Below are 20218 nucleotides of genomic sequence, written 5' to 3' on the forward strand. Positions count from 1 at the left end.
AGAGCTTAGTAAATGAGGGGGAGCTCAGAAAGATTTCCATCATCCAATCATGTGCAAGCAAAAATACAGTTTTTTACTCCCTTGCATGTGATTGTCTTTGTTGTAACACAAAGCTTTACCTCATTTACTAAGCTGTGGAGCAAGTTGCAAATTGCATAGTCTATTTTTTTTTTTTTCATTTTAGATTAGAGTAGGGGAGGGTTATAACCCATAACATTTTTTCAATTTTTTGCTATCTGTGTCCCCATTGGAAGATGTAATACTTTTCTGGGGACAACCTGGATTTGTAGACAGGAAAGTGTCCTAATATTAAAAGTCAGCAGCTATAGTATTTGTAGCTGATGACTTTTATTTTTTTCTGAAGGAACCTGGAGCTCCTGTTTAAGTAAATCAACCCCAATGATTTCCATATTTAGGTTTCTATGCATTACTGTTGAGAGAACTGATCCAAAAAGGCAGAAAGTACTCAAAATTGTATTTTTACAAGTCTTTACAACTCTTAAATACTGCATGTTTGGACCACTACTTAATTACCACATGCATTTAATTATTTATTTCCTTCTGTGAATTGAGTTTAATGCCTTTTAATCCTGTATTTAACAAGCGTTTTGAGGTATTTACCGCGCGTCTTGCAGTAAATACCACAAAACAGTCTAGTGAATTGACAATTTCATGACTGCATGCGATATTAAGGCAAAATCCTGTCCTGGCACTTAAATATCTCATGTGAGTTAATTCTGTGAATGGAGCCGATTATGACTTAATGGTTTGCAAACATGAAATGGCTCTGCTGTTTAATCTGACCACAGAAGATCTTTGCCTCTGACTGAAGCTGTAATGATACTTGTTGTGCTATAGATCCAATAATGACAAATTTATTTTCCATATACATAGTGTCTGATTTGCCATGCTGAAGATTTAGAAGACTTTCGAACTTCTTAGGAATACGTGTCCAGCTGCAATTCCTATTCCATTGGCATTGTATTTGATCAGCAGATGCTCCAAACAGATCAATGCACCTATTCTTCATGGTAATGCCAAGTGATACGGGAAAAAACAAAAACACTAAAAGTAATTTCAAATTGTTTCAGTTTTTTATTGTCCTTAATGGATACATCACAGAAATAATTATAAAATTAGGAAGATACATTACTGCAACATTGCGTAAGAATCATTGGCAAAGATACTTTTATTTGCTTTAAATGAATTATTTTGTCTTTGCTTGATGCTTATGTTACGTCAGCTTTTGGCTTTTAAAGTCTGTGCTTTGAGATCCAGAACACATTCAGAACAGATTTTAAGAAGCAAATTTTTAATGCTAAAATCCTAGTGAATTACATACTGTACATACAAAAATGCTCTATTACAGTATAACCCAGTTTCCCATCCCCTTGTTCTAGAAATAATTTTTACCACGTACAATGGATGTAAAAAAAAATCTCAGGTCATGATATTGGCATGATAGTGTTGCATTCTTCGAAGTTGGGCCAAGGAGTGTTTTCCGATTGGCTGATACCTTTGTTGCAAATTCACAAAACTCCCCTTGGGCTATTACATTCAGTCTCTATCCACAGGGAGATCGACAACAACATACACTGCCACAGAAATGACATTCAGCTTGATTGAGAGAATTTCTACGTCTAGTTAAAATTCTGCATTTATGTTAAATCCTTTGTTGGATAAAATTAATCTCTTTTTTCTTTACAATATTGATCAAGACCCATCTAGCCATTGGCCTATACTTTACAATATCTTCATTCTCAGTGAACACTACAATTCCTGCCCATGCCTTAAACGGTTAGTGTGACTGAGTTTTTTATATCACCTCTCCATTTGTATGCTATTTTTAGGCATCTTTACTGCAAGTTTGTTTGGTGCATGCAGCTTGAACACAAAAGAGGGGAAAACACAAATAAAATGACAATTACTTTATATAGCCCAGTCTGCAAATAGGACATTGTTGGGGTTTTCATCCCGATAAATCAAACTTGTGGTTTCTTCAAACTGCCAACCAACTGCAGATGTTCTTACTGTTTTTTTAAGTCACCTGTATATGATGGATGTTTTCAATAAACACTTACCCCACCAAAACGGAGTTTGGAGTAATTAACGCAAGTTTACTTTCATCCTTAGACTAGGTATTACTCTAAAGTGGCACAATTTTCAGAGGGAGCAGAAAGGGGATGAAAGAGGCTTTCTTGCCCCTCTGCATTCTTCACAATGTAAAGAAAACACAAACTCAACAGCGTACATGTGACCCGACAGTCAAGGCTGCAGTGGGTAAGAGTCATTAGGTACCCAAGAAATATCAGAATCTGGTGGTTGATTCAACCCACAAGCATCAACCCAAATAAAAAGATAATTATTTTCCCTATTCATTCTCTGTTTTTTAAGTTGAATCAGTCAGTTTAACTGTGAAATCAAGGGAAGTAATCCCAGGAAACTAAAGGTTTAGTATAATTTATAGACTAAGAATGTACTTAACGGTATTTATTTTATTTTATTTTTTCATTTTTTATCTACAGCTGAGTGAATATGACATGGAGAAAATGTTATACACATGCTGTATTTTGTGTCCGCTATGCTTTTATGTTTTGTTTATCATGCAACAACTGGATTTATTTTCCTTGCCTGGAAAGCAAGAAATTAAATTAGTTTTAAAGAAGACTGTTGGCTCATGGAGCTAGGATTTGTTCACAAAGGCTCTTAGAAAGAACACTAACAGAACCCCCAATCATATCTTGGATGACCACCCTGGTTTTTGGACTAATCAATTGGGGCAGGGTATTTAAAAGGGCCACTAAACAAAGAAGGTTGATTTCTTAAAACATTTGGGAGGATGTGGATCCTGCTTTTAATCATAACATATTTAAAGGTAGATTATTGGTTTAACCAAGGCTGCATCATATGGCACTACATGTAACCAAAGCTCATTTATTATCTCTTTCCATCACAGTACCATTTTAAATCAAAAAGAGTTCTCCGTATTTCATTCTTTACACCAAACATAATAACATATTTGCTTTAGAATGTTTTGTTTAATGTTAAAAAAGCTGTGTTGCTTCTTTTCTAATTAGATTCCCTAGCATTTTATTAATTTACAGAAGTACCTATTTACAGCTTGACGGTGAAGCCTGTGGTCGGACTGTAATCAATATAAATGTATTAAATTGATAAATACAAGTTATACTTGACATTCAAAATTTCTTTCAGCATTTACATAAACAACCTACTTTGAAAATATTATTTAAAAAAAAAAAATGCACACCTGCGGCGGCAGAAAGTATTTTATACGCCATATGCCAATACTGAATTATTAGGGTATCACTTGTGCTTTTGTGGGTACCAGAATCTGCTACATGATGGCCACAGAAAGAGAAATCAGTCAAGCATGTTAGAGAAACCCTCAAAAAAGCACGTGGCAGTTGTGGGCATTTACAGTTTACGAACGCAAAAAGGAATGGATTGGAGAAGTCGGACAATAGGAACGTTTGCTACTTCCAAAGGGTTGGTTGAATATCCAGGTTTGACAACACTTTAAGATATCACACTTCAGGTAGTTGTGATCTAGAAACAGACAGAGCCCCCATCCAAGATGGAAGCCAGGATTGTAATATCCGTCCACAGGCTCACTGATCATCGGGACTGACAGAGGGGAAACTGAAGGCCATGTTCCCCTGACTATGCATAAAACTCCTCATGATTGTCCGGTTTCTGATATGAAACACTAGCTGGTTTGGGCTCTTCCAGAGCATAACTTCCTTCATCTTTCTTCTTCATGCGATAAATCAGCAGCATAACTAGGAACGCAGCAAACAGGGCTCCGACTACTCCTCCAACTATTACAGCTGAAAAAATAAAAAACATATTTTTTCATTATAGGTTTGAAATATGTTAAAAAACATTCATCAATTCTTTGTATACTTTGGTAAAAAAAAAAAGACAATGAACCTTAAAGAAGAAATCCAGGTATAGATATGTTTGCACAGTCACATTGATCCAGCTTGGACCAATGTAACTATGTACACCAAGTCTGTGGGACCCCTCTAGAAGCTGAAAATCACTTTAGTAGATGCCACTACTCCAATGATCTTCACTAGCTTCTGGGTCCTGTGCTGAGCAGCTGCCCTGCTGAATTCTGAACACAGGAGGTCTCGAGGGATCCCACAAGTATGGTATATGCATAGTTAGATTGGCCCAAGCTGTAAAAATATTCATACCTGGAGAAGAAAAACGGGGGCTGTTATTTCTGTACTCCTGAAAATGCTAGTAGACAGGGAACCCCCAATTGTAATCCTTTTTGAGTCAATGATTCATTACAAGTATGCAGATCAAAAAAGTCAAAGACAAGCCCTTATCTGTGTACTTGTTACAGGTCTGTGACTCAAGGTATTGAAGTAAGTGGGTAGGAGAGGCCATCAATGGTGGCCTTTATGCTTCTCTCAGTTACTTTGCTGTTCCAATACAAGCAAACATTATGGTTTTATTTACCAAAACATCTTTTATGAGAATTGCCTGTAATGTCTTACATGGTCCAATCAGAGTTACATTTGTACTTGAAAATGACAGTTTGAGAATATCTGAATTTCGTTAACTGATCTGGGATAATTCCTGGTGCTTAATAAAATTACTAATGTATAAATATACAGTACAGTACATCAGCTGTCGCTCATACAGGAATTGGAAACTAGTATTTCATGGTTGTTTTCTTAAGGATGAGTCAAGGTCAAGCCACAAAAATGCAGCTACTGTGCTGCATATGGACACAACTAGAATTTACAGGGTCCATAAAACAATTTGAAAAGATGCTCCACATGAAATAAGTCTACTGCTATAAAATCAGTAACAGCAGGCCTGCTAAGCATTTTATGTTTAGGCCACACAACAAAATATTATTGGTACCATAACAGCACGGAGTTCACACTTCTGGCTCTACTACTTGTTATATACCATTTCTGCTCACAGCTGTGCCTAACTGCAATGTCACATGTGATTTGCAGTTAAAAAAACAAAAGCTTTTTGTATCCCAAACATTCATACTATCCATTATTTCAGTGGCAGTAGCATCATGTTTCAGTGCTCCCCAGTGGCAGTAATTTTACCAGTGAGATTGTTATGAAAAAAAGCAGATACTATCCAGAATGTGCAAAACAGGATGCGCAAGGTTACCAAAGTTTAACTAACAGCAAGCAAAATGTTGATTTCCATGGAAATTCGTTGGGCCACCTTCCAGTGCATTACAGCAAGCAGCTGAAATTTTTGTGGAATGTGGTAAAAACAAAAATGTGTTTTTTTGTTATTACTGTGATATTACTAAAAAAGACTCTGTCAGTCACATTTAGATGACATGCTAAAGTCTTTAGATGACTGTACCTCAATGGCCAACCATTCTTTACAGTTGGTAAGCATGTTACCTGTTTTAGGAGCACGGGAGTGTATTATGTGTGGATTGCAATATATCCTGCTCTTTCTAGTAATTTAGTCAGATGACAGTTTTATCAAATGACAATGACATTTCTTGTGAAATGGTCACATAAAAAAATCAATTAAAGCCTAAGTTTAGTTAATAAAACAGCACAAGGGACATTACTTACTATGGATCCAATGTATCCGCTGTGCTGTTGGCTCCTGCTTTTCTTGACATTTCCATCCTCTATCCGGCCCTCCTTTAACAAAATGGAGGAGATGTGACAGGCACTCACCTCCATTTATAGGTCATTTTTCATTCATAGAAGTGTGGTGGGGGGAATAGGATGACAAAAGATTTCAATGAAAGCAGGACCCAGCAGCACGAGAGATACACTGGATCAATAGTAAGTCACACATGTCCATTTTACAGATTTTTTTTTTTTTTTTTACCAAACTTAAGCTTTAACCTATATCAAGAGAGAAGAAACAATTTTAGATTAAAATACATGCAAACTTTACCCATCGTAACAAGAAAACAAAACAAACAAAAAAAAAAACATAAAAAAAAACAAAGCAAGGCCTTTAGAATGCATAGTAAAAGGCAACACAACACAATCTCCTGCGCTTGGGGGCCAGTCTATAGATAAGTGGTGCAGCCAACCCTCTGGATAACAGATAGAATGCCTGTGGTCTCGCTGCCCTCCCCAGAACAATGGGTGTCCTTAGAACTGAAACAAAGAAAGAGGAAAGGAGAACACACCGACCTTGTGCATTACCAAAAATAAAACATTTTTATTAAAAAACTGTAACAGTAGTAGTCATACTCGCAAACAAATGTGTTTAAAAGCGCTTATCGGTACATCAGCAAATGGAACCATGTCTCTAGACACCTGCAACCCGGATCAGGTGTTGAAAAGGACCCGATGGCATTGCGAACGGTTAACGTGTTTCGAGGGAGGACCCTCTTCCTCGGAGCCAAAGCGGTGAATTACTGGCCTCCTCTGAATATATATATATATATATATATATATATATATATATATATATATCTCCACATACTCATGTCCAGGACGACACCCACCAGAACCCACCACGCACATCAGGGTGGACACCACCCACTACATGGATCAATCCAAAAAAAAAATAGTTTCCAACAAACCATATCCATACCCTATCAGCTTGGAGGTGTCCCTAGCCCGCGATTAAAGGGCCACAGCCCCACAACCAATCAGGGGTCCCGCATAGGTGTACATAGTAGCTACCATCAAATTAATGCATTATATTTGGCTATAGTAAAATGTTCAATGCTAGTTGTCATTGTCATTATTGTTAATAATAATAATAGTGGATAATTAATAATTAGTAATTAATCGATAATAATTAATTAATACATAATGTGTCAGGGCTGGACTCAGCCCTTCCTTCTCAAAGCTGGCCGCTCAGCTGTCGGCTAATTGGCAGCTCCTATCTCTCCACAGTGACTCACCTGTTGATGATATCCTGCTTGTCAGTCCTGCCTACTTAAGCCGTCCAGCCAAGATGATCTCTGCCTTCACCTTGGTCACATCTCTAGAGACGCTCTCCTGTGTTCCTGTCTAAGACTTGCTTGGCTTACATTCCTTCTGGCTCCAGATCCTGCTTGCTGTTCTACTATGCTCATCTCTGGCTCCCTGACGTTTTGGCTTGTCTGAATATCTGTTCCGGTTCCTGAACTCTGGCTATGTTTTGACTACGTTTACTCAGTTTACCTTTTTAATTATAATTAAACAAGTGTGATTTAACTGTACTTCTGTCTCAGTCTGATTCATGATTTCTGACATAATGGCCCTGTGTGGCACACCTACCCATCTCTGTTGCTTTTCCTCCAGATGTGTCACTTATCTTGGTGATTTTCATAGAATGTATGGGGGGGGGGTACATCGTATGATATATATATATATATATATATATATATATATATATATATCTATCTATAGATATATAGATAGATATATATATGGGTAATCAGAGGAGGCCAGTTATTCACCACTTTGCCTCTGAGGAAGAGGGTCCTCCCTCGAAACGACGCCTTAGCCGTTCGCTATGCCATTGAGTCCCTTTTAACATCCGGTCCAGGTTGCAGGTGTCTAGAGACACAGTTCCATTTGCTGATGTACTGATAAGCGCTTTTAAACACATTTGTTTGCGAGTATGACTACTACTGTTACAGTTTTTTAGTAAAAATATTTTATCTTTGGTAATGCATAAGGTCGGTGCACCCTCCTTTCCTCTTTCTTTGTTTTAGTAAAAAAGCAAACTATTTATTAAGTACTTTATTTACTTCCTTGCAACCAAAAACAAAAATTAGACAGATAATTCATTTTGAAACCGTGTATTTTATCTGTGCCATCTATGGTCAAATCAATATGCATCATTATTAATTTATATCAAAAATAGTCAAATATATAAAACTTATTATATTATATGTTATATAAAATATTAATTTACTCATACATTATTTAGGAAAAACATTTTTAAGTAAGTGACTGTATTTACTAGACATAATTGAAATTGAAAGATTTCATTCATCTGAAACTTTAGCAAAGATTGAGAGATTTCAGCGAACGTTTGCCATGGCAGAATAATGCACTTCAGCCAAAAGGTAAGACAACATGTTGTAGCGGTCCACCCAATAATCCCTATATTATCCCTACTATTGTTAGCTTCTCATCCATCCAGAATGATTTAAGTCCTGTTTGATCCTGGTAGTAACCATTCTTTTGGGTTCTTCTCAGCCCAACTATATTATTTATGCTTTATCTGGGTTACATGGGTCGTGCCGCCTAAATTGTGGTGAGTCAGTAGACCTTAGATTTAGGTAATTCTCTATTAATTTACTTACCGCATTACTTGAAAATATTGGAGCGGTCCCTCATATTTTATGATTGTACAATGATGATGCTTATTATACAATTTTATTATTCAATTTCCTTGAACAAATTGAAAGTGTTTAGGTTTGACCTCATATTATATGGTTTTGGTAAATCTAAAAGAAAATTCTACAAGAAAATTGTATACTGTACTGCCAGCCTAAGATGAAGTAAAGCTGAGTTAAAAAGGCACAGAAGGCAATAAATGGCTCCTGAGAGTTATAAAACTCTTTTCAGCTATCCTGGCTCTTGTGCCAAAAAAAAGGTGGTATATTGATCCATTATTCTATGATAACTTCACCTATATTTGTCCACGATTCACCTAAAACTATTTGGTGAACATTCACCCTGTTTATCAAATCAAGTTACTGGAAATTCACTCAGTGTTACTTTACCTTCCCTGCACTGTCACCTAACTTTCCTTCAACCTTTTTTTTCCCATAGTTTTTTATTCATTTTTTTAAAAAACACAGTTTGAGTATACAATATAACTTACAGCCATATAGTATTTGAGGTTTTAAAATAGAACTAAGACCCCTTTCACACTGGAGGCAGTTTTCAGGCATTTTAGTGCTAGAAATAGCGCCTGTAAAGCGCCTAAAAACTGCCTCCCATTCATTACAATGAGTGCTTTCACACCAGGGCAGTGCACTTGCGGAACTTTGGGAAAAGTCCTGCAAGCAGCATCTTCGGGGCGTTTTGGGAGCGCTGTGTACAGAGCTCCCAAAATGCCCCTGCCCATTGCAATGAATGGGCAGTGCTTCCAAAGTGCCTGAAAAGTGCTTCGGAAGCGCCGCAACATGGGTTAAAAGCACCCCGCTAGTGGCCTAAAAGCGGCGCAAAAGCGATGCTTAAACAGCGGTAAAGCGCCACTGAAACGAACAGCGCTTTACCGCTTACAGCCGCCGCTTTCAGTGTGAAAGAAGCCTTATTTATACTTTAAGAATTAAGCAAAGTCAAGAAACCATCATACAATAGACTATTTGACTATTGGCTGCAGACGTTTCCGATGTTAATTTCAACCCTTAACCTATTTTTACCTAAAATGCACCTAGTTGAGCTGTAAAATCATTGCATTTTCCTCTAAAAATGCAATGAGTTCATGGAAAATGCAGAACCTGTTTTTTTTTCAATAGAGATTTAGCACCCCTATTGCTATTCTAAATTAAATAACCCAAACCACCCCAACTACACCCATAAAAACACCCACTAAATATTTTTTCAAACCAATTTTACAGCTCATTTTTGTGAAACTAAAGTAATTTTGCAGCAAAATCAATTTTACAGAAGTCTCTCCACTCATCTCTAGTACTAACCTGTAGTCAGTTTTTATACGCCCACACATGCTGACATTTAAAGGCTTGCAAGAAAAGGGTTTGCTCCATGAGTTAATTGGTGGAAGGGGTAGGTTATTGTTTCACAGGAAAGATGAAGCTCAGGATGGGTGTCACTTTTCTAGTAATGTGCACTGACAGATGAAAGAATAGGCAGGAGTTCATGTGAGGCTAAGACTTGACTCAATTGTAGGTTAGCTGTGAGCTGTGCACATGCTCTACCTGTCACACTATTGTTTTCTGTTCACACCTCCCTTGACCTTCAATTTGCAGTCTGGGATATGTTTCCTGTCTTTACATTTGAGTTTTCACATTCCTATGTCACCTCTCTCATGTCTTTAAAGCACTGCATGAATCTTTAAATTTTTTGTATGCTTTATCAGCCTTTGCTATTTATACTGAATGTGTGATTTGAGAGTTCTCTGATCCTCTGCTGGCAACCTTTTGACCCAGATCTTGCTCTGTGGGTAGTCCTATCTCTGCAAGTTTGTATTTGACAACTTTTCAACCCAGCTTTCACTGTTTGGTTTATTCTGCTTTTATGTGGTTGTCAATGGCAATTACTGTACCTTAGGCAGATGCTGTTGTCTGGCTGCACTGCTCCTGGAACACAGAGACAGTAACCAGATGACGTGATTCTGTCCGTGTTCCTAATACCAAGTGTCAAATACCCCTAAGTGTGACTAGAAGTCTCCTACTGGTCCTCAGAGTCGTGAAGCGTCACACTGTCTGCAAAGCAGCAGACTGTGAAAAGTGATGTAAATCCGCTTTGCTATCTGCATCCACGTAGCATAGCAGTGATGGGAGAATCACTAGAGTATAAACATTACTTTACAGCTAGTTGGCGGGTAAATATACTGCTAAACCATGTATTTAGCTAATTGGCTAAAGTTGCCCTACAGGATTATCAGTCAAAAACACCAATACCGTGATTTTGTTCTCTATACTGAATGGAGTTACGAAAAAGAAATTAAGTTATTTGCTTCAGTTTTCTGATATCACAAACTTATTTGCAGAGTTCCCTGTTCCGTAATGAGCGAAAGTCTGCCCCTTTACAGTAAATGAAGGACTATAGAGGATCAAGATACTAAGCAAAAAGTACCAGTCTTTTCCTTCCATTTGACAGCCTTGTCTCAGATGGTACCATCCTAAAGGTGATGGAACGAAGGTTCTTCCCTCTCTCTTGACCTATTCACAACTGTTAAAGTGTAAACCTAATCAAATTTGGAAAATCTCACATGTTATGTGTACAGACATGTTAATTGGTAATTATGTGTAAAAAAAAATCTGCTTTTTTTTTTTCAGACACTAGCATAATTAACTTTCTATTCTAGGTACATTAGATGCTAGAAATGCACTTCTTAACCTAGGTAAGTCACCTAAGCAGCAAACTGGGGTTCTGCAATTAATTTTTTATGATCCACTGATTACTACTGTACCACATGAGTCACCCATATGCATGCATGTGATGTGCAAGCATGCATCATCTGTGGCCTAGCATCTAAAGCCAGGAAGGGACTACCAGAATAAGATGATACCACATGCCTCAGCCAGAGTGCATGAAAGCAGTACAGTGGAAGAACTACAAAATTTCCTGAGAGGGTTCCTTAGCTTTATTATTATTAACAGGCAAACATATTTTATGACATTAATAGTAAGGTCCCAATTGCAGATTAATAGCAGAAAAGTACAAAAGACTCCTCTGTCCTTTCCACAATCTCTGAAGAGGAACAGCAGTGGCCAACTGTGTGTTTAGCACCCCTAGTAATTCTCATGCACTGTTAGCAAAATGGGGGCACTTATGCTTTCCTGAAATCTTACACAAAAGTGCAGGAATGTTTGCTTCATTTGAATTGGTCAGGTACAGTGATCCCTCAATTCCATCACATAAATAAGACTTGAATCAGCCTTTAGGTTTCAGCAATAAACAGCAACAACATGCAGCAGATTCAGAAAATGATGTACTGCTAAAAAGCACTTCTGTCACAAACTAAAATCCCTGAAATCCCTGGCAGTTTGTGTCTGCAAAAGATGAGATATTTTTAAACACTGAAATGCAATTTTCCTGGATGTCAAGTAGTCCAGCCTTTTGACATTTTTGTACTTAAACCTAATTCCTTAAAATCAGACATAAGACGTAAAAAAAAAAAATACTGTTGATTCCCAAATAAAGATTATTATTATTGGAAAACTATATATATAGATATCTATATAGAGATAGATATCTATATAGATATCTATATATATCTATATAGATATCTATCTCTATATAGATATCTATATATATATAGATATCTATAAAGAGATAGATATCTATTTATATATATATATAGATATATATAGATATATATATTTATTATTTGGAGTAATATATGATATGCAGGCATACCCCACTTTTAAGTACACAATGGGGTTTATTTATTAAAGCTGGAAAGTGCAAAATCAGGCTCACTTCTGAATATAAACCAATGAGCTTCCAGGTTTTAATACCAAAGCTTAATTGAACAAGCTGGGGTTAAAAGCTCATTGGTTTCTATGCAGCAGTGAGTCTGATGTTGCACTTTCCAGCTTTAGTAAATAAACCCCATTGCGTACTTAAAAGTGGGGTATGCCTGTATTGCACAACAGCATCAAGTAAAAAAAAACTCACCTATCAATACTTCTCTTCTCTCCAAAATGTTCTTTTGTGGCATTTGTGCCAATGTATTTCCAGAATCTATAGTGTTGTCAATAAGGCCAGTATCCGCCTTCCTTCCTCGACCATGATCGGTGGGAGTTGTGCCTGGTGGCAGTACTTCATTTCCCAGGTCAAATATTGTGGGTGGTTGTGTCTGGGATTTGCTGTCTTCTTCTTGGATCTCAAAGTCTCCACTTGGCCCTCCACTGACTGGAATCTCTACTTCATTGTCACGAGCAGTGGCTATTGTCACTTCCCAGATGTCTGTCTGTCACCAAGAAAGAGGCAACATAAAGTTAAAATAGGCAGAACATATGTGCCAATGATAACGTTTTAAGATTATTTATATAGAAAAAAGAAAGTCCTACTATTCAGCCAGCTCATGTCCGATTATACCTTACCCTCTGGACTCCAATCCTCCAACCCAAGAGCTGGTGCAAGAACCACTTCCATTTTTCATTACACAATGACTAAATAAATAACTAGGAACCTATACAGAATGTTAGTTTGAAGAATAAATAATACAGAGACTCTCTCTGATTTATGTATTTATGTAAAAAAAAGGAAGAAAGAAAATGAAAAAATAAATAAAAAGCTAAAAGATCACCGACTCAAAGGAGAAACTAAAATAAAACTATTTTTGTGCATGTTTACATTTCATAAAAGAATTAGGTTGGGATACATACGGTTTGTAAAATATTTACAATAGCTTAAAATCTAAAAGTGGATTTCCAGATCTACAATATTACTACAATCTTATTATACTTACTATTTTATTTAGTGTGAAAATTTTTCATTGCTTGCTGTCTACATGATGAATATCAATCAGAACAGTAAATTAAGAAAAATTGCTGACTTCCTGGTTAATTGTCATACAGAATAGGAAGTGAGAAGAATTCCCTTAAAGTAGAACTATAGGTAACTTTTTTTTACCTTTTGGCTAGAGCAAGGGAGGGTTATAACCAGTCAGGTTTTCTTTCGCCATCTGTGTCCCATTTCAGAGATTTGCCTTCACTTTCTGTCCAAACAGGAAGTGAGAGGAAATCCCTGAAAATTAAGGGAATCCCTAGGGAACCCCCAGGTCACCAGAACTAGTGTCCTCATTGGAAGATTTCCCCTCTATTACTTTCCTTTTACCCAAAAATTTGGGATTTTCTTTACTTTCACTTTTAATGATAATGGTAAACAGAAAAAAATGGAGAGAGTGAATCTGCCTAATGGGGGAACAGACAGCAATAAAGGTGTTCTAATCCCTCTCCACTCTGTCCACAACTAAAAAAAAAAAGTTTATCCTTTTAGTTATACTTTAACAGAAATGAAGCAATCAAAAAAAATTTCTAATAGAATGATGAAGGTTTAGAACTGTCAGGCTTTTACTGCTGTCTGTGTCCCTGTGATGGGTGTCCGACAGAACAGGAAGAGAAGAGAAACCATCTCCATGGGCACTCAGACATCATTTAAAATCTAATCTTTATATGTGTGACTGCTGAAGATCATAGGTATAATTCCAAAATACAATTTTTTTTTAGTATTGCGCTTCAAAAGCTTTGCGAGTTTTATAATCAAACTAAACAAATGCAAAAATCTAAAGCCGACTATAGATGGAGCGATTTTTTTTCCTGCAACCACGGGTCAGTGTTAATTGGGGAGCCATTGTGTTCTTCTGGCGGGAGGGAGGTCAGGGGGAGCCCATCTTTGCCGGGAGAACACAGTGATTACTGCAGCTATAATAGTTGGTAGCAATAATCGCATGTAAAATCTGAAAGACTGGTTGTACCCAAGTTCAGCTTGACCATACATGATTTGAATGTCGGTCAGTCTCTGCTGAACCAGCTGAGATTCAAACCGTCTATGGCCAGCTTAAATTAATAAAAGAGTGAAACTACAGTCAGAGGTTTTTCTGATAAAGATAATAGTAGGGAGTTTGTTTTATGTAAGACTTTTACTTTTGAAAATTAAGCAGATTAACCAAACCAATTAACCAAAGATGGTTTCTAAAGTAACCCTTTTGTGCAATAAGTAAAATTAACCTGGCACCAGACATTGAAAGCAGGCGCGTAGAAGTACTTGTCAGGGAATCCCTTTGAGATGTCTGGTGTGCAGATATGCGCATGGTATTTCCCACAGAACGGTTGCCAGGCACGTGCATGTGCGCAAGCATTTGCACGCACGCACATTCCTGTTGGCGCCAGATGGGATATTTAAAGGATGCTCATGCCCATGTTCTGTGCTGACTGATCTTCAGCTGTTCCCTGTGTCCTGCATTTATCCTGTAAGATTCCCTTGCTGCTGACCGGACTTGCTCCTGACCTGCTCTTGGATTCTGCTTCTAACCTGTCTTTAATTCCTGACCCGGCTCCATTCCTGACTTTGGCTTTGCTCATGATTTGGTACCTCAGTGCCCGCCTGTTGATGACCCTGGCTATTCCTGTGACTATGCTTCTGTCTCTGATCCTGGCTTCATGTCCTGTTCAAGTGCCTGTTTGGCAGTCTGCTGTACCAGCTCTGTGTACCAATGAGTGTTCCTGCCTCAAGTCAGCTGAGAACCCTGACAAGCTGAACGTCCTGAACCAACAGCATAAGCAGAGTGCCCCTTTAATCTGGGCTAGACTTCTGAACACTACTACTGTTCCTGATCCATTGGTTCACCAGTCTCCTTGGGATCTCCTGCTGCATGTTCTTCCATCAACATCCGCACGCACTCGTGCTCCTCCTGTCCCTCGGTACCCTTTGTTCCACCTTCAGTGGGGCCTGGGCTGGAGATACAAGAGAGGCTGACCACGTCATTTCAGTCTCCTATCAGGTACGTGACAGTACCTGTGTGTTTTTTCTGCATACCTTGCCCCTTCCACCCACCACTGCTATAGGCCACAGGCAGAAGGGCACAAACCCAAGCTCTTGACCACATGAACAGATCTAAATTTGCAGAACAGAGTGTCTGAAGTCTTAGAATATCCAGGATCTGCAATTAATCTAAGCACGTGTGAATGGTAAATAGTCAGTAAGCCAGCTCAGTAGATTGTTTAAAAAAGAACTGGATGGATTTCTAAATGCACAAAATATAACTGGATACTAGCATTTATAGGTAATAACACCAGGCTTAGTTGATCCAGGGTATATTCAATTGCCTACTGGGGGACTAGGAAGGGATTTTTGCCTTGCTCTGGATCAACTGTGGGTACATAAACATGCGTTAATGCACCTCAACGAATTGATGTGTAATGTAAAGTACATTGCAAAGCATATTACATTGTGCATCAGGTCAGGGCAACACATTTCTAAGTTGACATGCGCTTTGAAGTGTTTACATTTATATGACTGGAAAATAAATCAGGCAAAAAGTGACTTCACTACATTCGTACTACTTGACAACCATGTTCTCAAGTAAGGTGGGAAGGGGGTCCAATACAGGCTTTGCTAGAATGGATGTCAGCGCTGCCTTAAAAGAACTACAAGGTGTGGTAATAGGACCCTGCTTGTGGAGATAGAGTAGCAGTGAATGGTCTCGAATACCAGAATCTGGGGGACTACAGAACAATGCATTAGTAATTATGGATTAGGTTAAATAAAGAGATTACTTTTGTACCACTATTAGTTTATTGTTGACTTTAGCTTTAGGCACCACTGGTTCACTTTAACTATAACGCTACTTATGTGAACAAAATATTTAAATTCCAGTTCCTCTCTAGAGTCTTAGGAGCTTCAGATCTTGAAAGTATTTTCAGTAATGATTCTTTAATAACATATGTTTTCAAAAATGAGACTGGAAACCTGACTTGTGATGAGAAGTTAAAATGCATTACTGGACTTGATCAAAAGAAACTTCAATGCTAATTTGCTTATCCAGCCTCTTAATCCCATTGAGAAAATAACACTTACGAATAACAGATCCCACCTAATTACTTTATTGTACAAAAATATGATTTATTTAGATTTCACCCTCCCTAGTATTTTAGCCAAATGGAAGGCTGATTTCATTACTTGCTTTTTTGATCAGAAAAAATGTATTATTTGACAACATTTGACATCTAAAAAAAAAAGGATTTTACAACAGATTGGCTAAAGTTTGGCTCTGTTTTCTCTAGCTGATGCTAAATTTAGCTTCTTTATTATTGTCTCAGTATCTTTTCTGACACACACTAAATTTATATTTACTTTTATTAGGACTATATCTAAATAAGGTAGTTAATCTGCTATACTGTCCATAAAACATTGGACCCTTGATATTTCTGTTTCATCCAACAGAAGCTGGTGGTGAGAATGAAGTTAGAGAGAGATAAAAAGCATACAGCAACCTCTAAACACAAGTACTGTCAGGAAAGCTAACACATGGAATGGCACTTTATTTCACCAATGCCAATAATATTGCAAAAGAAAAGACTTTACAAAGTTAAGCCACTCTAAACTGACAGTTTAACTTATCAGACACCGACAAATGAAATAAAAAAAAAATCAGATGCAGACAGTACAATGGGGGGGTTCAATATCTGAGCTGTAATTCCCATTAAAGCCAACCAACACATTAGACATTGATCAGACATGCAGGACAACCATCTGAATATATCTTCGGGTTGAACTATGGTCAGCTAAGCATGTCTATTTATGCTTTAGAACAGCTTATCCTGGTGGAAACAACAGCAAAAGAACAGCAAAAGAACAAATAAGATGTTTTGGGACCATGTCACAAATAGGGATCGACCAATATAGTTTTTTGAGGGCCGATATTGATACCGATTTTTCGGGTGCCTTTCAAGCTGATAGCCGATATCAGGTGCTAATATTCTGTAGATTTAATCTTTTTATTTTTACACTGTCCTTTTACATTTTTTTTTATCACTGTTATTGCTGTCACAAGGAATGTAAACATCCCTTGTGACAGTAATAGGCAGTGACAGGTACTCTTTATGAAGGGATCTGGGGTCTACAAGACCCCAAACCCCTCCTCTGAACTTGAAAGTATTCAAAATGTCAAGATTGGCATTTTTGAATACTTTCTATTTTTTAAAGCTGGCGCCTTTAGGGTGTCAGTAATCCGGAAGTGATGTCATGACATTGCTTCTGGGTTATGAGACTCGAGACCCGAACAAATCCGACCTGGCTTTGTTTGGGTCTTCAGCCAGATATACCGGCTGGTCGCTTGGGCCTCCAAGCAACAAAAAAAGCTGACCGTCCGCTCTAATGAACGGTACCAGGGTGATGCCTTCAGCTGCATGCATCACCCAGGTACAAGTCCTTGAAGCAATATTGGTAACATCGGTAAGTTTGTGACCAAAAACCGATGCTTAAAAAAAAGTAAATATCAGCCACCGATAACTGGCCGCACCGATAATCGGTCGACCCATAGTCACAAATATACTCATACTAACATCTATAAGAATTGACATTTTAATTAAATTGGCTACTTTAAATTGGGCTACAACCGGTTTATTATTATTTTATTTGAGTGAATATTAGTTTTATGTTTTGCCCCTGGTTATCATACTTGCATTTTACTCTAAATTATAAATAGAACAATAAATAAAGCATTGTATGAAAAAAAAATTGGATGGAAAGATATTGTTGGTTCCCAGCATGATACCTAAAGGAAAAGTGCACTTTTAATGCATCCATCCTGCGCACCTCTTCCTCATGCTGAACATTTATGTAATGGAATATCTTTACCTATAATGCCCTTCTCTAGAAAGATTTTTCTGTTTAGCCTAAGCGGCAGTGTACAGTCCTTCTTAAAACTTTCCAGTCTTGCATCCCTCCACATTCGCAGTCTAGACTCTACTCTGTGGACAGCAGAGGGATACAGGGAAGCATTGGGTCTGTAACATCAGGCGCGTTGTGCTTAGGGTTGTGGCTATGCATTTTGAGGCAGTTCCATCCCTTTATCAAGCCTATATTGGCTTCAGGGAAAGCATTTTATTAGCAGTCACTGCCATGGTAATGCCAGAAGCTATGGAAATGCAATTCATACATATGTAAAAAAAAATGTTTAAAAAATGGGCAAACGACATAAGAGTTGGCTAGATTGGATTATCTATAATGCAAATCCATATGCCCATCATCTTGTCTACTTGAGGAGGCATATCGATGACAGCATAATTTGGGATGGACCCCCCCCCCTTCAACTACTGGATTTGTCAAATATTGCAATAACACCTTTGAGCAGTCATTCACACATGTGTGCGACATGGCCTCTCTTGTCTTTCTGGATTTAGAACTTGGCTCATCAAAGCATAAAATCTTCTCTTTAAAAACCACTTTAAATTGATCGCTGGAAACTCATATATCCATTCCACCAGTTGCCACCATCCCAAGTGGAGGTATACTACCCCCAGCAGCCTGTTTTGTCCATTCCATAAAAACAGCACTCTAGAGAAAGGCTACGTGGAACAAAGTTAGGTACACAATAAAAAATTTATAGAAAAAGGTTACTATAATATAGATGAGGCTTTCAGTACAGGTCCCCCCAAACAAAAACACGGCTAAAGATGATAACCAAAATACTAACTCGATCTGTTTTATTACTCAATTTCATAGGTACAAAAACAGGGAAAAAATGTTGTAAAGACACTGGGGAATACTCCTACACAACCATTTTATAGACCCTATTTTGCCCCAAAAAACTAAATTTGCCTATGGTAGGGCCTGCAATATAAAAGTCAGATAGCTCCCAGCAAGATCTCCAACAAGCCAACAGCTTGTCTCTGTCAAGGTAACGTATTTGAAATTTATTAGGCATGTTCCAATATCAGAAACGTAAATGTCTCAAGTGCAGCTTTGTCATGCATGGCCTGAAAGCCTTTTCTGGGAATGGTGAAGTTGTTCCCATTTGCAGCTTTTTTAATTGTTCCACATAAATTATCATATATTGTCTGAATTGCCCATGTGGACTGTTGTGCGTGGGATATGCAATTAGAACTCTCAGAGATCGATTTGGGGAACATTGTTGAGCAACTGAAAAAGGGAGCACCAACTACGGAAGGGTTAAAAGTGTGGATTATTAAAAGTATCCCCAATAGTAGTTGTAAAGCTGAGCGCTTTAAAAAGCTCTGCCAACAAGAAACACATTGTGGATTTTTATGCTTAATACATTGACCTCTGGGGGTCTAAATTAAGAACTCAAGCTAAATACTGTAATTGAATTGTTTTTCTTTCATGTCTAGATACATTTACCTACCTGAGCTGGTATCTCTATATTTACAATGTACGCAGGTGTCCATTCAATTTATTATTTATTATTATTTTAATATTTTTACCCATATCCAATAAGTTTATATTTCTATTTTTATAAAGGCACAAAACTGTATAATTACATTATTTTATATTTTCTAAATGTCATTCCTACTTATGAGTTAATTATATTACATAGATGAATCCCGGGTTCTATTAAAAATGTTAAAGAGTCTATTCTAATTTTTTATTCTGGCTGGCAGAACCCTGATCTCTAGATATTGGAAAACCTCTATATCCCCTTCCATTAGTGATTGAGTAACTGAACTGAACCATCTCATGATAGTGGAGCAATTCCTTGCCATAGCTAATGATAACTATGCTTCTTTTTCCAAACTATGGATCTGCATAGATGGAATTTTCAACTTCACCTAAGTGGAAAATTCTTTCTTACTTAAAGCGGAGGTCCATTCATTAATGGAACTTCCACTTTTCAGAACCCTCCCCCCCCTCTGGTGTCACATTTGGCACCTTTCAGGGGGGAGGAGGGTGCAGATAATTGTATAATACAGGTATTTGCACCCACTTCCGGGCATAGATCCCTCCCGCTGTCTGCTGGGAGATACGCGGGTCCCAGAGACAGCAGGGACCATTCAGATTGCGTAGAGAGACTCATGGGTGTGCAGTAGGGATTTAGGAAGTGAAGCCACAAGGCTTCACTTCTTGAT

The 20218-nt window shown here is 37.8% G+C and overlaps 1 protein-coding gene across 1 annotated transcript in view; it reads right to left on the minus strand.

Annotated features, from left to right (window-relative positions):
• Nucleotides 1–1072: 1072 nt before the first annotated feature.
• The window catches only part of SDC3 (syndecan 3), a 173774-nt gene continuing 154628 nt past the window's right edge, over nucleotides 1073–20218 (minus strand). Inside the window, exons 4-5 of the mRNA XM_073615572.1 lie at nucleotides 12303–12597; nucleotides 1073–3848 (exon numbers count right to left, since the gene is read on the minus strand). Of these exons, the coding sequence (XP_073471673.1) occupies nucleotides 3682–3848; nucleotides 12303–12597 (462 nt within the window). The 3' untranslated portion in view covers nucleotides 1073–3681. The remainder of the gene's footprint in view (nucleotides 3849–12302; nucleotides 12598–20218) is intronic.

This window comes from Aquarana catesbeiana, linkage group LG02 (assembly GCF_042186555.1).
Source record: "Aquarana catesbeiana isolate 2022-GZ linkage group LG02, ASM4218655v1, whole genome shotgun sequence".
NCBI lineage: Eukaryota > Metazoa > Chordata > Amphibia > Anura > Ranidae > Aquarana > Aquarana catesbeiana.